Source organism: Pongo pygmaeus, chromosome 10 (genome assembly GCF_028885625.2).
Source record: "Pongo pygmaeus isolate AG05252 chromosome 10, NHGRI_mPonPyg2-v2.0_pri, whole genome shotgun sequence".
In the NCBI taxonomy this organism is placed as follows: Eukaryota; Metazoa; Chordata; class Mammalia; order Primates; family Hominidae; genus Pongo; species Pongo pygmaeus.
Genome location: NC_072383.2, coordinates 9,486,521 through 9,511,695, shown reverse-complemented (window position 1 = coordinate 9,511,695; position 25,175 = coordinate 9,486,521). Strand labels below are relative to the sequence as shown.

Here is a 25,175-nt window from a genome sequence, read left to right as displayed (position 1 = left end):
GGACTTACGGGCAGCACCAAGGATGAAGCAGAGGCTGGGAGCTCATGCCCGCCTGGATCCATGAGGCCATGTGGTCTTAGCAGCACTCAGCTGCTCCAGGCAGGACAGAGAAGGCGGCAGCTGGACTGAGTCAAAGGGAGTCCTCCTGTGATTGTCCCCAGGGGCAGATAGTGAGGTCAAGGGGATGAGGGATTGCTGAAATTAACTGACGGGATGGGCCGTGCAGAAGCAAGTGAAGAGGCTGAGGGGACTCAGCGAGGGTCCTGGGAGGAAATGGAAAGGCTAAGTCCTTGATGTTAGACAGGGCCACGAGGTAACAAAGCAGTGAACAGCAAGGACAAGAAATTGGAATAGAGGAGACACCAGCATGCTAGCTTGAAGAAGTGCATTGCTTATTGCTAACGAGGAAGAGGGTAATTGGACTGGGATGCTGGAGATAGAGTCCTGGGCTCTAGCCAGCATAGGGCTGCTAGAATTAGCCACCAGCTCTGAATTCTCAACTCCTGTTCTGGGAAAATATCCTGACTTTGCTAAGCACAGATTTTTTTTTTTTAAATAGAGACAAGGTCTCCCTCTGTCACCCAGGCTAGAGTACAGAGAAGGGATCATAGCTCACTGTAACCTCAAACTCCTGGGCTTAAGCAATCCTCCTGCCTCAGCCTCCTGAGTAGCTGGACTGCAGGTGCATGCCACCATGCCTAGCTAATTTTTTAAATTTTTAGTAGAGATGGCGTCTCTCTATATTGCCCAAGCTGGCCTCAAACTCGTGGCCTCCACTGATCTGCCTGCCTCAGCCTCCCAAATTGCTGGGATTACACGTAGGAGCCACTGTGCCTGATCTATGCATGCCTTTGACTTAATAGCGACCTTGACCTTGAGCTTATCTTTGATGCTTCAAATTTTTGTAAATATGGTTTCAAAACCACACATAGTAAAAAAATTTGGAGAATCCAGAACACCAACAGAAAAGAATAATATAGAAAATCCATACAGGAGAGAAGATAAAAATCTCTTGCAATCTTCCTACCAGGATTTGGACATGACTAATTTGGGGTTAGGTCTTTCCAGTTTGCTTTTTTTTCCCCTATTCAGCAGCATTTTAATCATCTATCCTCCAACTTACTGGGGCTTCCCTCTCTGAGACTCAGTTTTCCTGTTTAGAAAATATAATGGCTACATGGTAACAAATTTCTCCAACGTGGTTTCCTCTCACGTGGTTTCCTCATCCCTGAGACCAGGAAGGCTGCATATCTCTCCATTCTAGGCAGCGAGGATCAGAGAGCCAGGTGATAGGTGCAGAGCCATGCAGCAGGCCCATGGGCCCCAGGGCTCCTCACTCTTAACCCAAGTGGGTGCCAGAGAAAAATCTCACCTCAACGAGAGGAAGCACAGACACCAGGCTGCCAGGGCCATGCACCACAAGTCAGATCCATCCAGGATCTCCCACGAGCTGTTCTCATGCCTCTGTGACACACAATCAGAACAGCAGCCACTCCCTCAAGAGAGTTTACAATTGGCTTTTTGAGCCAATCAGACCTTTAAACAAAATGTCCTCTTTTTCACAGGGTATCTGTCCTGTTCACCTTCAGTTTGGAGAGCTGTTCTGACCTTTCTTAATGAAATGGGTCTCTCCCCTTCTTCAGCAAATAATAAACTCAGTGTCTGCCTTTTAGATGGCTTTGGTGCCCTTTGTGTTCTTCTGCGGCATGAACCTCTCTTTGGTCATCGCTGTGGCCAGTGGATAGCCACTCCCTTCTGAAGGCTGTCCCTGAATTCCTCCTTCCTGTCTGTTTATTGGTGATGGGGCAGGGGGTGGTCAGGGGTCCCAAGCCTCCCCGGGCAAAGGCCAAGGCCTGCTTTCTTTACCAAGTTCCTCAGAGGTCTCCACTTGCAAATCATTGGCCTCATCAGGTTGGCACTTGTCCACTTGCATTTCTAGCTGGAACATTCTCTTCTCTGAAAATAGTTTGTGGATAGAATGAATGGACAAAGGAATTTGTTTCTGTTAAGGTGTTGCTTATGGTAGGGCCATGGTTCTGACTCTTATTGTTCAGTCAGATTCCTTCATTTCCCAAACTGCTCTGGATTTCGCCTAATCTTGGAAATCAGAACCCAGTTTGACTAACAAGAAAAATCAGAACTTCTGGGTAAAATTACTAGATATTCACTATTGGGAGGAAACAGCTCCACACTTGGGCTGCCTCCTGTCCTTTCTTGCCCCACCTTGGATGGAATAAATGGACCCCATTCCCCTCCACACCTCCTGAGTCTTCCTTCACCGTGAGAAGAGTCTTTTTCTGCCTATTAGCCATGCTTTCAAGCCAACGTTGAGAAAGCTCTGTATTCCTGGATCGTGGGCATCCCAGCCTCACCTACTGAGTGCCTCTCCCAGCCCCGTGTAGCCAATCAAGTGTGCCCTCCTGAAAGCCTCCTTTGACTGCAAGTGCCCTCACTGTGTTTTCTCTTACATTATTGGAGTCAAGGCGTCTTGAATACAACCTGCAAATTTATGCAAGCACTATGCCAAAATTTTTTATAAAAATTGGCAAAGGACACCCCGTCTTGGAAGTGAGGAACGCCTCTGCCCGGCCGCCACTCCGTCTGGGAAGTGAGGTGCGCCTCTGCCCAGCTGCCCCACCGTCTGGGAAGTGAGGAGCTCCTCTGCCCGGCTCCCCCACCGTCTGGGAAGTGAGGTGTGCCTCTGCGGTCGCTGCCCCATCTGGGAAGTGTGCCCCTCTGCCTGGCCGCCCCTCCAGAGTGAGGGAAGTGAGGAGCACCTCTGCCCGGCCCCCGCACCGTCTGGGAAGTGAGGAGCGTCTCTGCCTGGCCGCTGCCCCGTCTGGGAAGTGAGGTGCCCCTCTGCCCGAGGGCTACACTGTCTGGGAAGTGAGGAGCACCTCTGCCCAGAGCCCAACTGCCTGGGAAGTGAGAAGCGCCTCTCCCTGGCTGCCGCACTGTCTGGGAAGTGAGAAGCGCCTCTCCCTGGCTGCCGCACTGTCTGGGAAGTGAGAAGCGCCTCCGCCTGGCAAGTGAGGAGCGCCTCTCCCTGGCTGCCGCACAGTCTAGGGAGTGAGGAGCACCTCTGCCTGGCCGCCCCACCGTCTGGGAAGTGAGAAGCGTCTCTCCCTGGCCGCCCCACCGTCTGGGAAGTGAGAAGCGCCTCTCCCTGGCCGCCACACCATCTGGGAAGTGACCAGCACCTCTGCCCGGCCGAGGCACTGTTTGGGAAGTGAGGAGCACCTCTGCCTGGCCGCCCCATTGTCTGGGAAATGAGGAGCACCTTTACCCAGCCGCTGTGCAACCAAGTGTGAAGCGACAGCCTTGTGTGTGATCTTTCTGCCCTCCCCAAGTTTGCATTTTCGATATTAAAGTTTACTTTTAAATGTAAAAAAAAAAATTGGCAAAGGAAACCCTTTTGCAAGTGAAGTGCAGCTAACACAATGGCTAGCAGAGGGCTGTTTGGGGTGGGGACCCAGGTGAGAGTTGAAGCAGAGGTGGGGAGGAAGGAGGGTTGGTTGGTGTCTGCAGCAGTGATGGAAGATGCTGGGGCCTTCCTCCTCTCCTGCCTTCCAACGTGGGAGTAACCCGTGAAGGAGCAGAGAGAGAGTCAGGGGCTCCCTCTCTCTTTCTCATGGTGGAGGCATCTTCAGAGCTGGGGTGAAGGTGGAATCTCTTAGCCCCTCTTGAGATGCTCCAGATGCCGCATCTAGTACATAGAAAGAGGTTGAGAGGCCCCCATGCCCTCCGGCCTTCCTATGCTATTACATTCACATCAAACTCTACCACATCGTCATTCGCTTCACATTAAAGCATCTTAATTGCCCCCTGGAAGGTTAAGCTGTGTGGATCTTACTTATTTATGATCTGTCTTTATCAAAGAGCCATTTACCCTTTAAATCTTAACATTGGAAGGACCTTTAGTGATCGTCTGGTCCAATCCCTCTGTTTTATGTATAAGGGGACTAAGACACGAAGAAGTGGTTTACCCCAGTTCTCAGACCCAGACTCCAAACCAGTCATACCCCCTCTAGGTGACATTACTTACTGGACAACAGGCCCTCAGCAATCTAGATGCCACTATGAGATATCATGGGAGCAAAACATGCTTGTCTTCTTTTAAAGAGGTACTTTGGGTCAAGAGTTACTTTGTAAATACACATCTCCGTCATTTCCCGGTATGTGGGCCCATGGACATCACCAGCTTCTAAGAGTGATTTTCAAAAGGCCAGGCAGTTGAGTAGGCCACAGTACTTACTTACAGACTGTCAAAAACTGTCCAGTTTTCTGATCATCTTACCGTTTGGCTGTTCATAGGCAATGATGAAGCTGTGGGGTTGGGGGAAGAAGACAAAGAAGGGAATGGCAGAATGAGGTTTCGCAGTAATAAAGATAAACATTTATTGAACACTAACTACATTCCTGACATGGTGCTTAGTGCATTACCCGATATTATCTGCGTTATACAGATTGAGAAATTGAGATTTGGAGAGATTAATTTGTCAAAAGTCTCATAGCTAGCAAGTAAGAATATTGAGGTTTCAAACTTGGGGCTGTCTGATTTCAGAGCCCAAGCTTGTCACCACCATGCTCATGGGGCAATGGTCAGGAGAAAGCCAGGTTTCCAGGAAACTTCTAAATGGCCACAGTGAAGAATGACCCTCTTACATCCTGCTGATTGGACGACCAGCCTGGATGGGATTTTTAGCATCACAGTGGAAGCGGGGCCAGAAAAGGAGGTGGGCAATTTCCTGTGTTGCTCAGGACTTGCCTCATCTTGCCCACAATTTTCTGGGGCTGACATATATTTTTCCAGTAGGTGTGGCCTGAGGGTATTGGGGCTTCGCTTTTGTAAGCACTCACTTAGCTGTTTATTTATTCATCCAACAAGTATTTATTAGATGCCTTCTGTGTCAGTTCTTGGGCCAGTGAAGTATGGTCCCTGGCCCAACAAATCTAGCTCAGGTTGAGAGATGCACAACCTAATTCCAGCAAAGCTTTCTGTAGATTATCTGGGGCAGCTCTTACTACCCTTGATCTTTCCCACTTCTCAGCTATTCCTGTACCAACAGAAAGCTCTCCCATGGAGGAATGGAGAAGAGATGGAAAAATGAGGCTGAGTTGGGCTGAAGTTTTGAGGAAGGATATGGAAGCCAGAGACTAACAAGAGATTTTGGTGGTGTGTGTGATGTCCCCTCTCCCTGCTGTTCCATTTCCTTGGGCACTTAGGCTGGTATCATGATCTAAGGGCCAACTGCTCATGTAAAAATCCATCCCAGCATCCTCAGCTCAAATAACTGCCACTTGCCAAGTGCCTGCCCCAACAGAATTAACAGAAGCTGCTGATAACCCTGCTGATCTCATTGGATGGAACCGCGTCCTCAGCAGACAGGAGCTCCTCCTTCTGAGCAAGCCTCCCTTATAGCTTGGAGTAGGAAGTCCTCTCATGAATAGTCCAAGCTTCAGACAGAAAAAGAGCAGGAGCCATTCATTTACTCCCCTCAGTATCGACCTGAAAGGAAGAAGCTGAGACACAGAGTACAATGTAAAGAGTTTACTTGAGCCAAAGTGAGGACAGCTGCCTGGAAGACTCAGACTCAAGTACCCTTGGCTGTGAGCTTCCTAGAGCCTTTGTTCCAAGGAGGTTTCTAAAGATGAAAGGGGGACAGAGAGAGTGGGCTGGTACAAAGTTGTTGATCAGGAACTCTCTTTGGTTTACAGAAATAAAATTGACGAGCAATTGGCTATCCATTGTTAAGCTATAGAGTATGGGCTATAGTTCTGATAAGACGCTATGCTAATTATCCCAAATTAAAATTAATTGATAGCTATTTGTGGCAATAGCAAGCAGTTTGAAGAGATGAATACATAGCTCAAAGCGGGGAGTAAGGTGTGATTGCTCTCATTTTAACGTGGCTCCAGGACTCACAGTTTAAAAGGACTCAACTTCTTCCGATGATAGTTCTTTACTTTTTACATCAGGAACCCCCTTTTCTGCTTTCTTGGAGGGTCAGGATGGGTCCCATGAAATGCTTCTGGCAGGGACAGACAGAAGCCAAGGAGAGGCCGTGCAAGGAAGCTGAAGTGCTTGGGAGGGGGCAACAGTCCCCTGCCTACAACCAACATTAAAAAGCACTGTCACTTTAGGCTGAAAGTAGTAGAAACCAGTTTGTTAAGTCACACCAAAGTATGTGTTAGACAGACCTGGCTAGTCCTTATGCCCAGAGATCTGTGGCATAACTGTAAGCAGATGGAAAAGACAGCGAAAGCATTAATCATTGCACAAGTTTAATGTGTGCAACCAATTGTAGTATTCAAAGAACTGGAGTGGTAGATATTTAAGAAATGTACTTTGTTTGTAACTTTATAGGGTTTGATTATTATTCCTTTAAAGCCTTAAATTTTTTGGTTTTTAAAATTATTAAAGTTAAAAAATCTACTTATATTAAAACCTCTTTTTCTATTATTCAGAGAGTGCATAATATTCTAGCTGTATATTAGTTTAGAAAATATAATGTCGGGCTGGGCATGGTGGCTCATGCCTTTAATCTCAGCACTTTGGGAGGCCGAGGCAGGCAGATCACTTAAGCCCAGGAGTTTAAGTCCAGCCTGGGCAACATAGTGAGACCCCCATTTCAACAAACATAAAATAAATTTTAAAAAAAATGATGTCATATTTATTGTATGATTTCCAAAGGAATTAACTGTTATGGTCTCTCTGATTGAATTATAATTTTAATACTCTTGGTTGTATGTAGCTGAGAACTAGTTCATCCCAAATTCATTTTTTCCTGATGTAGACAAAATTCCATCAACTGAGTTCTGCTTCTGGGCCCAGGCTTCAGACTTCCAGGTGAAAGAAACACCAGGGGCTCTGACTCTTCCTCAAACTCACCACCACTAAACTGAAATGCTTGCTTGAGGCTTCACAATTGTTATTTCCTGCCTCAGGTTAAAATGTGTGAAATTTTTCATTTTTAAAAGGACACATTCTGAACATAGAGTGTGTAGATAACCTGCACTGCAAGAGAATAATCTTTTGATACTTTTCTGGTAGATCTTATAAATTCTGATCCAAAAATTTGATGTAGCAAAGATATGAGGTACATTAAACACTTTAGGGTTTGCTTTTTTTTTTTTTTTTTTTTACAATTTGGTGTGAGGATTATCATGGCATCTGTAACACATATGCCTGTGCCATATTCTCACAATTTTGTTTAGGTTGTGCCTATTAAAATATGGAGCTCCATATTTTTTCACTTCCTAGTTGATCACAGTTGACTGGGTTGTCTTTTCTGTCACCTGTTAGTTTTGAAGAGATGTCTCATATGTGGTGATGTTAGGTATGATTCATTCAGCCATAGTAAATACCTGGTACTGTCTCTCAAAAAAAGCCTTTAACTTTTTTGTAAAGAGGACAACAGAAAACACATCAAAAAAGCAGAAAAATATGTGTTGGTGATGGTGGGAGAAACTTATAAATCATGGTCATATGCTACCCCAGAGAAGGCTTACACAAGGTCAGCTACAGTTTACCCAATAACGCTGTGATTGTCTGGTTCCTTGGCTTGGAAAGCTTAGTCTCTGCCAAGTGGCTAAAGCAGGACAATCCAAGGTTACTCAGATTCTCTGTGATTTTGTTTTACCATTTAGGAAATAAACCCTACTACTGTGCTGTAAACTGTTTAGAAATCCACATAAGAAAGGGTTCTTCAATGTTTGGGGGGTCCAGGGTAAAAACTATCTCGCCTTGAGAAATTAGGAAATCATTCCTGTGATTCTACTCTGTTAAACCTTGTCACCCAAAATCCATTTAGAATGAAACGCAGCACCATGTTAGTTTCTTACAGTCACACTTTAGATTTAAAATTTTTGATTCCAAGAATTGTAGGAGTTTTATGCCAGGAATCAAGATGAAGACCAGATATATATTTCATAATATCACAGTTTCTTGAGGTTCTTTAAATTCCAAACACACACTTCTCCATTGCCTCTGTCCCCACCCCTACCTGCCAGTTCTTACTCTTAAATGTCATCTACTAGACTTCAGCCTAAATTACACCTCAAACAAAATTATATCACAAGAAGCAGTGTCTGAGGAAGTCACTGCATGAACCTGTTTGCAACTAAGGAACACATACAAAGCCTTGGCACCCTGAAAGTACTCAGAAACCAAACCAACTGATCATTAACAATATACACCAGCCATATCCCCAGGGGAAAAAAGAATAAAAATTCAAGAAGCACCATCCAAACAATAGCAAATTCTGTCCAACCTCAGGATTTCTGGCCTCTCTAGTGTGAGCAGCTGCTCTGTCCTCAAAATCTCATTGGCCCCCTACTGCCTCCTCTTAAAGGACGCTCAAGTACCTCCCCAACATGTAGGGCCGGGTCTGAAAGGGCTTTGCTCCTCAGCTGCTGGTGACTTTTCAAAGCAACTGTCTTTCCCTCCTTACCTTGCCCATGGCCCCTTGTGCCCTTTCTTTTCTCCTTCTGCCTAATGCAGTAGTCACAAGACAAGGGAGCTTTCTGTCAACTGGCAGGACTTGAGCACAAGCAGCTCTGTGCCGTGGGGAGGAAATCTTGTGTTATTACACACCCAGGACCTCTGAGTCCACACAGGTTATCATATACCTGGACACCCTTATCCGCACCTCTGGCTCCAATGGTTTTTGTTTTGGTTTAGAACATTTCCTTCTCCCTAAATCTTCCTTGGATCCTAGGCCCTTTTTTGCAGTAGTGCCTGATCGCCAGACTCAAAAACCCTTTTATGCAAGCGAAATGGTTGCAGATTTAGGAAACTGCTTTAAAAAACAGTTAACTAAAAATTTCAAGGTGCCTAAAAATCTAAAACAAAATCAAATATTTTTGTCCAGCAATCTATACCAAGAGTGTGCTAGATGCACAGTGCAAAGGATAGACGTGATACCAGCTCTAGCAGAGCCTGGACTCCGGTGAACACAGGCACTAAACAAATAGCTACAAGAATGATGATTGTTACAAAAAAAGAGGTGCAAGGTACTATAGGTGCCTATGGCAGGATTTGACCTAATCTAAGGGATTTGGGGAGTTTTTATCTCTGCTACTATCTGACTGAATGACCCTGAGAAAACAATTTAACCCTCTCTATAATTAATAGTATTTTTTCTGACCCTCCAAGCCCTCCCTGCTCCAGTCAGAGCTTCTGGGTCAATAAACTGTGATGACAAGGGAGGACACCGTCAACAGCAGGAAGGCTGGCTGCAGAGAGCAAATACATGGAGCCAGTGACAGTGGAAGCATGGAATAGGCCCCAGAGCACCAAGGCCACTGGAGGTAGAAAATGGGGGAAAGGCTCATGGGCAAACAGTAAACTCCATGGGAGACAACCCACCTGTCCTATTCCTTGTTATAAACCTGGCACTTAGCCTAGGGATTGTCAAATATTGATGGAATGCTTACTTACTCCTGTCAATTTCCACCCACAACTAGTTGACTCTGAAGGTTAGTGGTGAGCCCTCTTGGGAATGTTGGCAGGAGAAGATGATTCCACACATGGGCTGAACCGCAAATGGAGTGCATCAGATGACCACCACCTCCCTAGAGCAGATCACCCGTGGGCCAGCAGGTGTGTGCTCATCTATCTACCGCTTTCTACAAGAATGTTCTCTAGCCCTGCCAAGCAACTGGCCCTGTTCACAATGCTGTCAGGTTATAACAAAATACGTGATAGCTCCATCTACACAGAAAGACTCATCTCAGATGAAAGTTTTTGTCAAGGGAGCGGTGAGAACAGCAGATTTGGGGATGTCCTGAGTAAAGCAATGGGGCAAGCTAAGACTGGGCTATGACCAGATGGTGAAATGGGTTGAAAAGGAGCTTACAGGTTAATCTGAAAGACTTGGTTATGCATCTGGCAGAGGAAAAAGAGAGAAGCTAAAAATTTAGGAGAGAGATGATAACTGACAGAGCGTGGTCTTGAAGGTGGCAGGAGCGGATGAAGGGAAAGTCAGGCAAGCAGCTTTGTCTTGAAAAGAGGAGGAACACCACATACAGGGCAGCAAGAGAAAGACTGGGGATGGGTAAAGCTAGGGATGGCTTCAAGCTTCCTAATGACATGTACGGCAGAGGTGTCAGCTGAGACCGAGGGTGCAGGGTGGTAAGCTTGAGTAGAGGAGTGGAAGTTTGGGTTAAAATGAATGAGAGTGAAACCCATCAAGGAACATTTAAAAAACAAAGTTTGTTCTTTCAGATATTGAGTGAAGCAAACCATTTACTACACGTACAACCCCTAACCACATTGTCGATATTGCAGGGTTTTCTACATTCACATTAGTAGACCAACCTCTGTTTTAAAAATGCACTCCTGGCCAGGTGTGGTGGCTCACACCTGTCATCCCAGCGCTTTGGGAGGCTGAGGCAGGTGGATCACTTGAGGTCAGGAGTTTGAGACCAGCCTGGGCAACATGGTGAAACCCCATCTCTACCAAAAAAACAAAAATTACACAGGTGTGGTGGCATACACTTGTAATCCCAGCTACTCAGGAGGCCGGGGCATGAGAATCACTTGAACCCAGGAGGGGGAGGTTGCGGTGAGCCAAGATCAGGCCATTGCACTCCAGCCTGGGTGTCAGAGCAAGACTCTGTCTCTCAAACAAAAAAAAAAAAAAAAGTGCACTCTGCCTATACACCTGTTACACACACACACACACAAATGCATCACTCTACATCCTTGCCAATTTATAACCAATTTAATGTAATGGTCAATATTCTTTAACTTCCCCTCAATTAAGGAGTGTGAGAGTCTTTTTTGTCTTTAAACATTGAGTTTCCAATTTAGGTATGTGATCTTTATACAGTACTATTTCATAGTGTGAAGTTTAGGTTCAAGTAATACCACAGTGGAGCTTAATTCTAGCCGCAGGATGTGGTTGGTAACTTTGATAGATCATATGCTCATTGTGATCCAGGGATTAAGCTGGATGCTTGATACCTACGTTATCCTTTTAAAAATCCTTACAATTGTAAGCTGACAGATGGGGAAACTGAGGTTTACTGATGTGAAAACATTTGCTCAGGGTCACCTACCTTGTTAAGGTAAATGTCGAGGTTTCAAATGCAGGCCTGGAACACTAAATGCCATCATGTCACCTAGCTACAGCAAGAAGCTGAAAAACAATCCTCCTTAGTTTTGATGCTGAAGATGCTCTTCAGCTCATGCTGGCTTGAATTTCCTGTGCAGTGAAGGAGGAGGAGGAGAAAGTGAATTTTAATCAACTTCCATTAAATTAAATCTGATTCTACTGATGTTTATTAAGTGCCTCTATTCACTTGGAGAGTGCCAGGCACTTCAGGGGATCTATGGATGAGTCTGACTCAGCCCTGCTTCAAGAGCTTACAAACTAGTGGAGAGGATGGGAGTGTGCATTTTGCTCTAACACTAGATCGAAAGTGATAAGCACCATAAGAAGTGACCCAAACAATGGGTTCTTAAGGCAGAAATGCAAGGTTATGTAAATAATGAGAAAATTGACCCAGTAGTGCCTAAACACTGGAAAGCACTGCACAAGGGAACTCTCATAAAGGGTTTTGATTTTAAACATGATCATGCCTTTGGCCGAATCCCTGCCACGGACTGAGTGAAGAACGTATGGTGATGACGTCATTTGCAAGGCTGTAGTAAGGTCAGCAGTGTCAGCCCAGTGTGAGCCATAGAGTTTGGTGATTTAAGACCCAGGGCAAGGCAGGAAGGTCACAGCAATCCCAGTGGTGGTGCATGGCCTGCAGCTGCTCTTGGTTCTTTGTCCATTTTGGCAGGCAACAGCTGTTCAAGACATCAGACTGCAATTACAAGAAAATATATGTTATGTCAAGTCGTTGTCTTTTCTTCTTCTTTTATGGTGCTTTTTTGAAGTTAAAGAACCTTAGCTTCAGAAATGCTGTGATCCCAGGATAGGTTAAGTCCTACATATTCTGGCTAATCAACCTTTTAATACATTTTTAAGGGAATTTAAAGTAGGGCAGCCGATACCACCATACAATTCTTGTCCAGGTTTATTGCAAGCTTTTGAAGAAAGGAATCAGAGCTGAAGAGCATGAGCTACTACGAAATACCACGTGCAAATAAGAATTTATAAATGCTGATTCTCTCAGTGATCACTTATATGTGTTAGGTTCCACAAACCACTTCCAAAATACACAGCTGAAATAAACATTGCTTGTCTTTGAGGATTTTATCTCTAAACAGAAAGGTTGGGGGAATGATTGGAAGCAAGATTTCAAGTGCCATGTAATTGAGAATGCACAGCTAACTACAAAAGTCATCATTCCATAACTTTTGCAACACTTCGCACTGCTCTCTACCACCACATGGCTGTCCCCAGATTCATCTGAACATCCTTGGGTTTTCTTTGCCACACTCCCCTGCTGCAGTGAGTCCATGCCTCCCTGATTGGTTGGTTGCTGTGGCATTTGGTGTTGCTTGCACGAGGTGATGGATGCTTGTCTCTCCTCTTTGGCTGCTTGGAGCCAAAATAGAAAAGTGCTGGTTAAAAGGTGATTTATCTTCCTTAATGGTACCATGCATTGTAAACAGGGCTTCTACTCTGCCTTCACTAGACTTTATGATACTGTTGTGTGTTGTGCCATTAAAGATTGTTGTCATAACAAGGAGAATCAGAGGGTAGAACACAGTCACAGGCCTTAAAAGGCTGTTTTCTGAGCCAGCGTCACGTGCTGGTGAGTTTGGGGTTCTCACTGGTCAGGCATCTGTTTGGACACATTGTGCTGTGGGTCACCAATAAAACTGGATTAGGTTCTCCTTTCTCCTTCCTTCTGTGCATTCTTATTGGGATCCAGAGAGTGCATGGTGTTTTTTTCTACCTGCTAGAGGCACAAATGTTTGTGTCTTCATTCAGAGGTGAGCAGCTGTCAGGCTGAGGGCTCAGGACACGAGGTGCATAAGCATCCAGCCCCTGCTCCCCTGGGGCTGGCTAAGCCCAAGTGCTTTGCACTTCTAGGAAAAACTCCTGCTCCTTGTGTGTACTTTCCTCTCAATGCTCATTCCCGTGCCCATCTTTCTAAATGGCATCACTAGATCAAGATTTGGCCTTCCGTGGCCACTCTGGGGTACATTTGATTTAAACAAAATTGCTCAGTTGAGAGGTGCCTTAACAAGAAAGGAAGATTTCTCAGGCCCAGTGAGTAGTAGTTTTTGGTTGGTACGCAGAGGCTTCCAAACGACATTTGGAATAAAAAATTTTCTCATTAGTCCAGGCACAGTGGCTCATACCTGGACAGTGAGCATTTTGGGAGGCTAAGGCATAAAAATCACTCCAAGTCAGTTTTAGTCCAGCCTGGACAACATAGGAAGCTCCAGTCCTTACCAAAAAAAAAAAAAAATATATATATATATATATATATATGTATATACTAGCAAAGCATAGTTGTATGTGTCTTATCTAATCAGTAGGCTGAGGTGGGAGGATCATTTGAACCCAGGAGTTGGAGGCTGCAGTGAGCTATGATGGTGCCACTGCACTCTAGCCTGCATGACAGGGTGACGCCCTGTCTCCAAAAAATTTAAAAAATATTGTCCCAAAAAATACTTACCTGACCAAACATAATGGGCAACTCAGCAAACTGAAGCAACAACAAACTAAACTCATCTTCTTAGGAAACCCTCCCCTTCCTTGTCCTCCAGTTGACACTTATATACAGGGGTCCTTCCTCCCCTTTTTCATTCTGATCTCTTTCCTGCTTCACCTTTGTCCTCTCCTCCCTCTACTTCTCCTTGTCCAGACCCCAAACCCTCCCAACAACTTTCCTAAAACTCCAAATGCCCAGTTGCGTCTAAAGTTCCTTTTGTCCTGTGGACAAGTTGTGCAGGCAACTTGTAGAAGTTAAACTTTAGACCCAGCTGAATCAAGACGTACAATTAAAATTTTTTTTTAACCAAGAGGAGACCAGTGAATATTCACAGAAGATTACAGAATTATTTTGAGTGCAAATGACTCAGAGTTACCTGATGCTATGGACCAAATGCTTTTGTCCCCCTCAAATTCATATGTTGAAATCCAGTCCCTTATATGATGGTGTTTGGAGGTGAGACCTTGGGAGGAGGTGATTAGATTATGAAACCAGAGACCTCATGAATGGGATTAGTACCCCTACAGAAAAGTCTCCAGAGGGCTCCCTCATCCCTTCTGCTATGTGAGAACACAGTAAAAAGATGGCTGTCCAAGAACCAGGAAGCCAGCCCTCACCAGACACTGAATCTGCTGAAAGCTTGATGTTGAACTTCACCATCTCGAGAATTGTGAAAAGTACATTTCTCTTATTTATAAGCCACCTAGTCTTTGGTATGCTGCTTTAGCAGCCCAGACTAGCTAAGACATCTGACATATCAAGTGGCATACATAATTTCTGGAAACTCTGATGCTAAATTCTTGATGCCAAAAGGTGGTAAGATCTGACTCAGAAATGAATCTATATGATCCTTCCTTCCACAATAAATCTAAGAGTCAAAAAATGCCAAATATAGGTCAAAGACCTCTAAAAGCCATACCTGAAAGATTTGCAATAACGATTGTAATTTAATCACACAAACAACCACAGCGAAAAGATGAAACTCTGTGGTATTTTCAGGATAGCCTCAGCAATGCTATCTGACAATATAGAGGGGTAAAGAAGACATGGAAATTTTCATTAAAAAGTCAAATTCTTTATTTGAAAGTTATTATATAAATTTGAAATCTTATCAATATGAATAAGTGTTTGGGCAGGATGGAGGCATGGAGACCCCAGGGCACAGCTGCTAGTCTTGGAGGCTTTGGGACCTGTACCCTATGGAGGCTGCACCTCCTCCACAATACCTCCGCCCTCCTGACAGCCAGAGAGAGCCTGTTTTGGGCAGCATACTGGAGGACCTGTTGCAGGAAGTCAGGGACCCCGAACAGAGGGACCGGCTGGAGCTGTGGCAGAGGAACATAAATTGTGAAGATTTCATGGACATTTATCAGTTCCCAAATAATACTCTTATAATTTCTTATGCCTGTCTTACTTTAATCTCTTAATCTTGTTATCTTCATAAGCTGAAGGATGTACATCACCTCAGGACCACTATGACAATTGTATTAACTGTACAAATTGATTGTAAAACATGTGCGTTTGAACAATATGAAATCAGTGCACCTTGAAAAAGAACAGGATAACAGCAATTTTAGGGAACAAGGGAAGACAACCATAAGGTCTGACTGCCTGCAGGGTTGGGGAAAAACAGCCACATTTTTCTTCTTGCAGAGAGCCTATAAATGGACGTGCAAGTAGGGAAGATATTGCTAAATTCTTTTCCTAGCAAGGAATATTGATATTAATACTCTGGGAAAGGAATTCATTCCTGGGGGGAGGTCTATAAATGGCCATTCTGAGAATGTCTGTCCTATGCAGTTGAGATAAGGACTGAGATACGCCCTGGTCTCCTGTAAGTACCCTCAGGCTTATTAGGGTGGGGAAAAACCCTGCCCTGGTAAATTTGAGGTCAGACTGGTTCTCTGCTCTTGAACCCTGTTTTCTGTTGTTTAAGATGTTTATCAAGACAATACATGCACCGCTGAACATAGACCCTTATCAGTAATTCTGCTTTTGCCCTTTGCCTTGTGATCTTTGCTTTTGCCCTTTGCCTTGTGATCTTTGTTGGACCCTTATCAGTAGTTCTGTTTTTTGCCCTTTGAAGCATGTGATCTTTGTACCTACTCCCTGTTCTTGCACCCCCTCCCCTTCTGAAATCCTTAATAAAGCTTGCTGACTTTGAGGCTCAGGTGGGCATCATGGTCCTACCAATATGTGATGTCGCCCCCAGCAGCCCAGCTGTAAAATTCCTCTCTTTCTACTCTTTCTGTCTTTCTCTTTATTTCTCAGCTGACTGACACTTACAGAAAATAGAAAGAACCTACACTGAAATACTGCGGGGGTCCCCCGTTAAGGACCCTAGCCCAGATGCTCAGGTGAAATCAGACCTCAGTCACTGAAGAAAGAGGTGGCCTCTGGGAGCAGGAGGAGCTGCTGGAGTCCCACCCTGCCTGCTCCTTCGCCTCCTGCCAGGAAGCCTGCCATGAACAAGGCAAAGCCTGCACCAAGTATGAGAAAAAGGGGCAGTTCCCAGACACACGGGGTCAAGCCTGTGCCCTGGGAAGCCTTTCAGAGAGGCCCAGGAGCTGGGGTCCCATGCTCTGCTCTCCATCTCCGTGACAACTCCTATGTTCAGGATCTGGAGGAGCATGGGGCTTGGGGACAGCGGCCTCACCAATTGTTCCTTCTCTTCAGCCTCCTGCTCCAGGGCTGAGGCGAGAAGTTGCAGCAGATGCTATGATGTCAGGTATCTCCTCGTTGGGCTGATTCTAACAGTCCCAGGACAAGGGCAAGAAGGCTCTGGAGGTGGCTCTAACTGCAGCACTGTAACTGGAAGGTTCTCGTCCCATGGTGCTGACACTAACTCAACAGCTAGCACTGGAAATGCTCCTATTTCTGGATATGGATCAGAGCTGGGAAAAGAGACAGGATTACCATCATCGATCACTTTGCACTGGCCTTTCCAAACACCAAAGTGAACTCACTGAATTTAGGGGAATTCCAGCCCCAAAATCCCACACCTCAGAAAATCTTCCAGACTGCAGCCACCTCACTATCTGCCTCTACCTTGATGGGCTCCAGAGGCTTCATCCAGGCAAGAAAAATGTGCAGATGCTGCGGCAGCTTTGATCCAGGCCACTTGACCTACATGTAGGCCACCTTAAGCTTGAATGATGGAAAGCTTGGGGGCTGAGAGAAATCTACAGAGTATTGATCTGGCCAAGTGGCCAAAATGAAAGAGAAGGTGCTGGGGGCAGGAAGTGGGCGTCAGAGTCAGAGGCCTGGTCTTTCCTCCAGCACGGCTCATCCACAGCACCTGTGTGCTGCTGCCTATCTAGAGGACAGCCCCACCCCAGTCCAAGCCCTCTGTGCTATCCTGGCAGGGACAGACCTGGTCATAGAGCAGGACTTTACAGACAATTGTGGATCTCAGCTACCCACTGACATTCTCCTCCTGTAGGCCCAGGGCACACAGCTCCGTGTACCTGGGCACCAGGACTGTGGCTCCAAGCAGGCGTGTGAGCAGGTGGCTCATCACTGCTTCAGGTCTGGGCACCCTGGTGCTGGGGTTGGGAAAGGTGGATGTGGGAAGGAGGAGGACAAGCAGAGCTGGGAAGTGACTGTGCTGGGCATGGGTCTTTTGGGGGCTGGCTCTGACTCCAACCCCCCTCTCCTTTGACAAGGACGTGAGGCCCCATCTTCAGCTCACCTTGACTTGTTTCCTCTTGCAGAAGCCCCAGACCTCAGCTATCTTGGGGGAATTATGAGGTGTATGAGATCCAGAGTTCTGTCAGTCTCTCCCCAGCCACAGGCCATATAATCCCCTCATCCTTTTGGGGTCCCAGGAAGTCCTTCTTCTGGACCCAGAGTCCACCCACTTTAGAGTTGGTCCTGGGATCTGTCATCCTGGTCAGAATCTGGGAGGGAGTGTTTATACCTAGAGGAGGCCAGGAGGGCATTGCCTCTCCCACTCTGTGGGCGTGCCTTGCTTTGGATGTCTCCAGTGAGGATCTGACTCCCTGGATAGAATGGAGTTGAGGCCCAGGGGTTGGCATCCGCTTTGTTTGTTAAAATATGCTAGTCATCTATAAAAGTGCCTGCACAAAGTAAATGTTTAATATATGTGTGTTTAGTGAATGAACACCAACCAGAACCTTCCCAGATAACTGAGTGTGCCTGGGGCCTCTCTTCTAGCACCCAGGGACCTGTATTCATAGCCTGTATAAAGAGCATTATCCCAGCAAATCCTCAAAAACACACCCTCATTTTAGAAATGAGCAAACACAGGCTTTTGGATGTAAGAAGGCAGCTCCAAAACTGCTCACGAGAACTACTGTGTGACTTTCATTCTCAACTCCCCAAGGCTTGGTCTGCACTGACACGGAAGAAAAGGACCTGGGGAGGCCTCGTTTCCTCCTCTGTTTTAGAGACAGTGACACAGCAAAAAAACTAGAAGAACCCTTTGGACTTAAAGCCAATAACTGTGTTTCTTTGTTTAACATAAAGGGAGTCTTGAGAAACAGCTACTGCAATTGCAGACCCGGCAAAGGGCCCAATGCCAGGAGACTCATTGGGTGGGAGAAAGAGCCCATCACAGTGCCATGGATCTGAGCGATGACTAGGGAAGGAGAAAATCCAAGTGGGGACTATACAGCCGAAAGATGACACACACATATCATCTGGGAAGCTGGAAATGAAAGGATCAATGGAATTTTGTTTGTCACACAGACACCAGATTGACAAAATATTAAAAGACTTGAAACCCAGGGGCGGCTGGATGCTGGGAAGCAGCTACATTCAGGACTGCTGGTGGCAATGTATCCACAACAGCCCTTTTGGAAAGTCATCTGACTAAGCCATGAAAATGTTATATATGCATATTCCTCACCAAGTAACTCCTTTCCTGGGAGTCTGTCTTCTGCAGGGCATTAGTATACATTACAGGATGAATTTTGTCTACTCTTCAAAGTCATGTTCATGTCTAACACCAGTGCCGCAGAATGGGACTGTATTTGGACATGTGGTCCATAAAGAGGTGACACAGATTACATTCATTAGGGTGGGCCCTAATGCAGTATGACTAAAGTCCTTATAAGAGAGGCAGTAAGGACACAGTGAAACACCAGAGAAGGCCCTGTGACCCAGAGAGAGCCGGAGACCATCAACTAGCCATGCAGAGAGGCCTCAGAGAAACCACCGCAGCCCACAGCTCCATGTCCAATTTCAAGCCTTCAGAATTGTGAGAAACTGCATTTCTGTTGTTAAAGCCCTTCAGTCTGTGGCGCTGTATGATGGAAGCGCTAACAAACTGTCACGGCCTATTCCGAAAAGCATCGGATACCACTACAAGATAGCTGATGTCGAAACAGAATTTTATCACGTGAGGCTCCGGCAGCATTGACAGGCCTCCCTTACTGAAAGTCATGAAGACATATGAGGACACAGCTCCTCTCCGATGGTGCTATGAGGGTGAGCTCTCTGAGATGACATATTGCAGACAGATGCATAGAGCAGCTGAACGCTCTTTTTGTGTGACACCCCCACCCTTTGTAAAAAAGAACCTCCCCAGTAAGACTGACAACTTGTAAGGTTTGGAGACAGTCTGGCAGGACAGTGGAGCTGTCTGCTACAGGAGACACCTGGGGTAGGTTGTTAGAACAATAAAAACAGCAGCAACATGCAAAGATAATCATAGCCTTGTGTAAAGTGAAAACAGCACAAAGGCACTTCCTCTGATCTTCCTAAAAGTAGATGAGCAGGGACTTTCCACCTAAACAAGTTGCCACTGGGGACTAATGGAGGCCAGATTCCTTTGGGAGGGGACTGTGGGTCACTCAAGTGGGAAAGCCGAAGGACAGAGCCCAGAGAGTCCCCATTTGTGCGTCTCAGTCATGGGCCACTCTGGACTTCTTGAGTCTCTGTCTGTGGAGACCCCTCTGTGCCTGCTCTCACCCTAGCCAAGCACTGGCCATGGTTGGTGGTGTGTTGCACCTGCCCTTCGTTCAAGGAGATGGCGTTGTTGAACCCATCTCCTGCATGGAGCTCTGCAAAGAGCGTGCCTGGCATCAGTGGCCTGCCTGGCTCTTTGAGGTTTATTTTATAAAGCTAGTAATCCCAATCATAAGAATTCCACCCTCAGAACCTCATTACCTCCCACCTCCTAATACCATTACATTGGGGGTTAGGATTTTGCCATATGAATTTTGGAGGGGGGAGATATTCAGTCTATTGCAACTGTTACGCTTTTACCCCAAAGCTGCCATTTTTCTGCTGTTCACTCTCTTCTGTTTTTCCTCCCCCAATCTCTCAGTCTCTGTTTCTCTCTCTCTCTCTCTCTCTCTGTCTCTCTTGTTCTCCATTGCATTCCTTAAACTGGGGAAGCGAGTTCTGCTGTTATGAGGTGCTCTATGTACAGGCTTACATGGCAGAGGCCAAGGGAGTGCCCAGGCCAAGAGACGGGGAGGAATTTAGGCCCTCAGTCCACACTGAGTCCTGCCAATACCCACATGAGTGAGCTTGGAAGTTAATCCTTCCCCAGTCCAGTTTCAGTTGAGACCACAGTCCCAGCCTCCAGAGAGGCACTGAGGCAGAGGCATCCAGCTAAGCTGTGCCCAAATTCTGCTGGACACGAATAGTCAGATGTTAGGTATTTGTTGCTTAAAGTTGCTAAGTTTGGAGGCACAATGTTGTCAAAGACAAGCAGATCTCTACCCTCATTTCCCCTGACTCCCCCCTCCCTCTGTTCCTCTGCCCCCAGCCTCCCTGCAGCCACACTGTCCGCTTTCTAACCTCCTCTGCCAAACTCAGGTCCACCTGTGAGGCTCTGCCCCAGGGTGGCTTCTTTCTGACACCGCTGTCCCTGACTTGGGCAGCGTTGGTCCCCCATTGTCATTCCGGCCATGGCATAAATGTCACCTCAGTGAGGCATTTGGCTTCTCCCCACACAGTGACTCCCCGGCCCTCCCTCCCATCATCCTACCGTATTTTTATCACAGCACCTTCTCTTTTCTCTCATGTGGACTTGCTTTAGTGGTTCTGTGCAGGTCTCCTAAGACTGTAGGCTCCTGGGGTGGAGAGGGACTCCTTTGCCATTTTCAGCACCAATGCTGAGCCCACCAGGCCACCTGGCACAAGATGAGTGCTCAGGGCAGAGTCGCTGAGTGAATAAGTCAGCGCGGGGAGAAAGTGATTAAACCCCCTTCCTGCTTCCGTTGTCCTCATAATGTGGAGATCATTGATACTAACAGGAGGTGCCTGTCTCAGGAGGCTATCCCGGAGCTCCAGCTGCTCCAGCAAAGCTCAGTGGGCACCAGGGACACGGGAGGCTTCTGCCCCCTGGTGACCAGTACTAGCACTGCAGCCCCAGGCAGGAGCATCACAGAGGAGAACAGGCACATGCATTTGGACTTTATTAAAATTAAGAACTTTTCTTCATCAAAAGATGCCTTCAAGAAAATGAAAAGGCAAGAAGAGAGCATGAAGAAACATTTACCATTTATGTGACAAAAGCCTGACATGTAGGATGTGGGACTAACTCCCATCAATTAGGAAGAAACGAGACACACTGGAGAGAATGGGTAAACAATCCAGACATTTCCCAAAGAGTGGCCAGACGGCCAACAGGTGTAGAGAAAGGTGCTGCACATTCTCAGTCATCAGGGAGATGCAGATTAAAACCACAATGTGATACCACTATGCAATGGGTAACATTTTATTTGAAAAACAACATGAAGTGTTGGTGAGGGGGCTCAGCGACTGGGACTCTCATATGCCGCTGTGTGTGTAAACTGCTACAAACACCCTCAAAAGCCCTTTGATAATATTTTCTAAAGACGGACATATACACTCTATGGCCCCACAATCTGACTCAGGTATAGATCCGTTAGAAATGCCTGCATCTGTTCACCACGCAAAAGAACGTCCACAAATGGCCAGAACTATGACAGTTAAGGGAGGTAAATTCTCAGTAGTGGAGCTGTGGGTTAATTTAGTCTCTCCTTAGACTATTTTTCTCTTTTATACATCATTATTTAGCACTTTTCCAAACTGGAAACAACTCGCATGTACATCAATAATAAAAAGAATACATGAAATATATATATACAAAAGTCCTAAAATATGATATTGCACATATAGACACATATAATAAAAAGCTATACAGAACTAAAAGTGAACTATAGCTGCCTTTAGAAATACACATGAGACTTTCAAATATAATAAATTATCCTGACAGAGTTTATTCTGTACAATTTCATTTAATAAAATTTTAAACTAATATTAAAATTAAAATATTAAAATTCTCACTTCAGAAGTGAGAATATTTGTTATCACTGGAGAAGAGAGTGCAGTGGCCTGGGATGACAACATGAGGGAACTCCTAGAGGGCTGGCGATGTTCTGTTTCTTATGGGTACTGGTTACTGGGTGCACTTGCTTTGGATAATTCATTGAGCCACGCACTTATGATTTCCATATTTTTAGGCATATGAATTGCTATGCTATGCTTCAACACACAAATTCATAGAATCAACCTAAATGCCCATAAATGGAAGACTGGATAAAGAAAATGTGGTGCAAATACACCATGAAATACTACACAGCCATAGAAAAAGAATGCGATCATGTGCTTTGCAGGAGCGTGGATGAAGCTGGAGGCCATTATCCTTAGCAAACTAAAACAGGAACAGAAAACCAAATCCTGCATGTTCTCATAAGTGGGAGCTAAATGATGAGAACACATGGACACGAAGAGGGGATCAACAGACAGTGAGACCTAGCAAAGGGTGGAGGGTGGGAGGAGGGAAAGGAGCAGAAAAAATAACTATTTGGTTCTAGGCTTAGTTCCTGGGTAATGAAATAGTCTGTACATCAAACCCCTGTGACATGAGTTTACCTACAAAATAAACCTGCACATCCACCCCGATCCTAAAATAAAAGTTTTTTTAAAAAAACAAATTCAAGCAATTGGATCTGGACTTTTATTTTTCTGGTTAATCCCAAGGCCAGCAGGCATAGGGGTTGGTTCAAGACTCTGGCATCGCAGCATCTAGATTCCTGTCCTGGGTATCACCACTTCCTATCTCAGAGATCTTGGCCACGGTACTAACTCTCCAAGCTCCAGTTTCATTACCTGTAAAAGGAGTTAATTATGCTTCCCATTTCATAGTTATTCAGAGGATTAAATCCTCACAAGAAATACTAGCTCTTGTGGGACGTCATGTTGTTTTTTGTTCTATGAACTATGGAGAAGACAGATGATGACCTGTGGTAAAGGAAGGAGAAGCATGAGGTTCAACCCAAAGATGTTTTCAAGGTGAAATGTGGACAGGGCCTCTTGGCTTGAACAAATAGATACAATCTACAGTTGTAAATTTTGAGGCCATCCATTAATAAATCCTCCATTCCTCCCACCTTTGTCTACAATTTTGTTAATAACGCTCGATGACATCATCAATCAGAAGATAGCCCAGGGCATGGTCACCCCTGAAATTCTCCCTCCAGGTGACAGTGATCCATTAAGCAGCCTGCTCTGTGGCAAGAAGGAAAACGGGTTTGGATGTGTGTTGCTGCGACAGCAGCAGCTAAGAGCCCCAGGGACTTGGCTGCTGGCAGCATCCTCTACCAGAGTTTTCATTCGACAGTGAGAAGACTCCCAGAGTCCTTAGGAGCCAGGATCTGGCTGTCGGGAGACAGCATTCATTCATGCATTCATTCAGTTGTTCTTCATTCATTTGAAAAAACATATTGAAGTCTTCTACAGGCTAGATGTGCTATGTCCTTATAATAAAGGTCAATAGGACACAATGCCTGCCCTCAAGGAGCTTGCCTGTCTAATAGAGAGTAATATCACAGCCAGAAGGACTCTATGAAAGAATCCAGCCAGGTCATGCCACTCGTCTGCTCAATACTCTGCAATGGCTCCCATGCTCCTCAGAGTAAAGGTCAAGGTCCTTCCCACAGCCCCATAGAACCTGGCCACACCCTAGTTCTTGTCCACCCCCTCCTCCTCTCCCCTGCAGCCACACCGCCCTCATTTTCAAACACAGCAGCCGAGTGCGCTCCTGCCTCCAGAACCTTGCACTGTACTTGTCTTTCTTTGTCTAGATGCTCTTCCCCCAAACACCTACATGGCTCACTCCCGCCCTTCCTTGCAAGCCTTTCCTCAGAAGACACCTTCTCCGGGAGGCTTCATCAAGCCCCGCCCCATCTAAAGTTTCAACTCTCCCCAGCACTTCACATCCTCTTCCTCATTTATTTCTTCTTCTCAGGACATCTTCCTCTCTAATATTCTCTACCCTACTTACTAATCTTCTTTAATTGCCATCTCTCCCACCAGCATGTAGGCCTCTGAGAGCAGCGGGGAGCTTTGGATTATTTTGATGTGGTTTTGTCTGTTGTACCTAGAACACTTAGATTAGTGACTAATACAGTATATAGAAACTGGGAAAAGGAAGGAAGGGAAGGGAAGGGGAGGGGAGGGAAGGGAAGGGAAGGGAAGGGGAAGGGAGGGGAAAGGGAGGGGAGGGGAAAGGAAGGGAAGGGGAGGGCACGTTCTCCTTACTCTATCCGACTCCCCTAGAAGAGGGGGCAGGGAAGGAGGGCAAAGCTGGGACAGTTGAAGAATATTAAGAAGAGAATAAGGTAGCCAGATTTAGCAAATAAAAATATAAAATGCCTAGTTAATTCTGAATTTCAGATAAAGAACAAATAATTTTTTAGAATAAGTATGTCCCAAACTAAGAATGGCACAAGACATATTTATGCTAAAGAAATTATGTGTTCTCTAATAATAAATTATTTTCTCCAATGCACATTGATTTTGCATACTCTATTTTATCTGGCAACCCTAAAATAGAAGGACTAAAAATTCTTGAGGCAAGCCAATGGATTCCAGGAGGGACTATTGCTGGGTTTCTGGACTGATGTTCACTTTATAATACTTAACTGTTTTTAGCCCCTTGCCTCCCTCCCTGTCTCCCTCCTCCTCCCTCCCTCTCTCTTTCTCTCTTTCTTCCTTGCTTTCTCTTGCTTTCTTTTCTTTCCTTCCACCAGCTTTTCCTAGCTTTTTATTGTGATAAAATAGACCTAAGCTAAAATTTACCATGGAAACCATTTTGAAGCACACAGTTCAGTGGTGTTAGCACATTCACACTGCTGTGCAGCTGTCACCACCAGCCATTTCCAGGACTTTTCCATCATCCCAACCTGAAACTCCACCCATGAAACACAAGCTGCCCAACTCCCGCCTTGCGTCCCCATCTCTGGTGGCCACTGTTGCTGCTGCTGCTGCTGCTATGAATCTGACTGTTCTAGGCACCTCTTATAGCTGGACTCACACAATATTTGTCCTTTTGTGTCTGGCTTCTCTAATTTTTTAATACGATTTTTTTAGAGACTGGAGTCTCGTTATGTTGCCTAGGCTGGTCCCGAACTCCTGGTCTCTGGTGATCCTCCCACTTCACCATCCTGGCTTTTCTATTTAATTTTTTAAGGCAGGTGGGAGCTAAGCGGGCCACACAGGAGCTGCCCGAAGATGTGAAAACAATGTCGGATGTGCTGAGAGACTCGGGA

The 25,175-nt window shown here is 45.7% G+C and overlaps 1 protein-coding gene across 9 annotated transcripts in view; it reads right to left on the bottom strand.

Annotated features, from left to right (window-relative positions):
* The window catches only part of LOC129009892 (uncharacterized), a 42,121-nt gene extending 19,114 nt beyond the window's left edge, over positions 1-23,007 (bottom strand). Inside the window, exons 1-6 of one of the 9 annotated variants that reach the window (XR_008492865.1) lie at positions 20,585-23,007; positions 11,065-11,210; positions 5,927-6,110; positions 4,046-4,326; positions 1,867-3,706; positions 9-263 (exon numbers count right to left, since the gene is read on the bottom strand). Coding sequence is in view for 1 of the 9 variants with exons in the window: in XM_054443487.1 (XP_054299462.1) it covers positions 4,298-4,312 (15 nt within the window). In the remaining 8 variants the exon portion in view is untranslated. Of the gene's footprint in view, positions 1-8; positions 3,707-4,045; positions 4,327-5,926; positions 6,111-11,064; positions 11,211-16,279; positions 16,518-20,584 lie in introns of all 9 variants that reach the window. The other 8 variants (XR_008492869.1, XR_008492864.1, XR_008492867.1 and 5 more) reach the window with 8 other exon arrangements.
* Between the last annotated feature and the right edge of the window lie 2,168 nt (positions 23,008-25,175).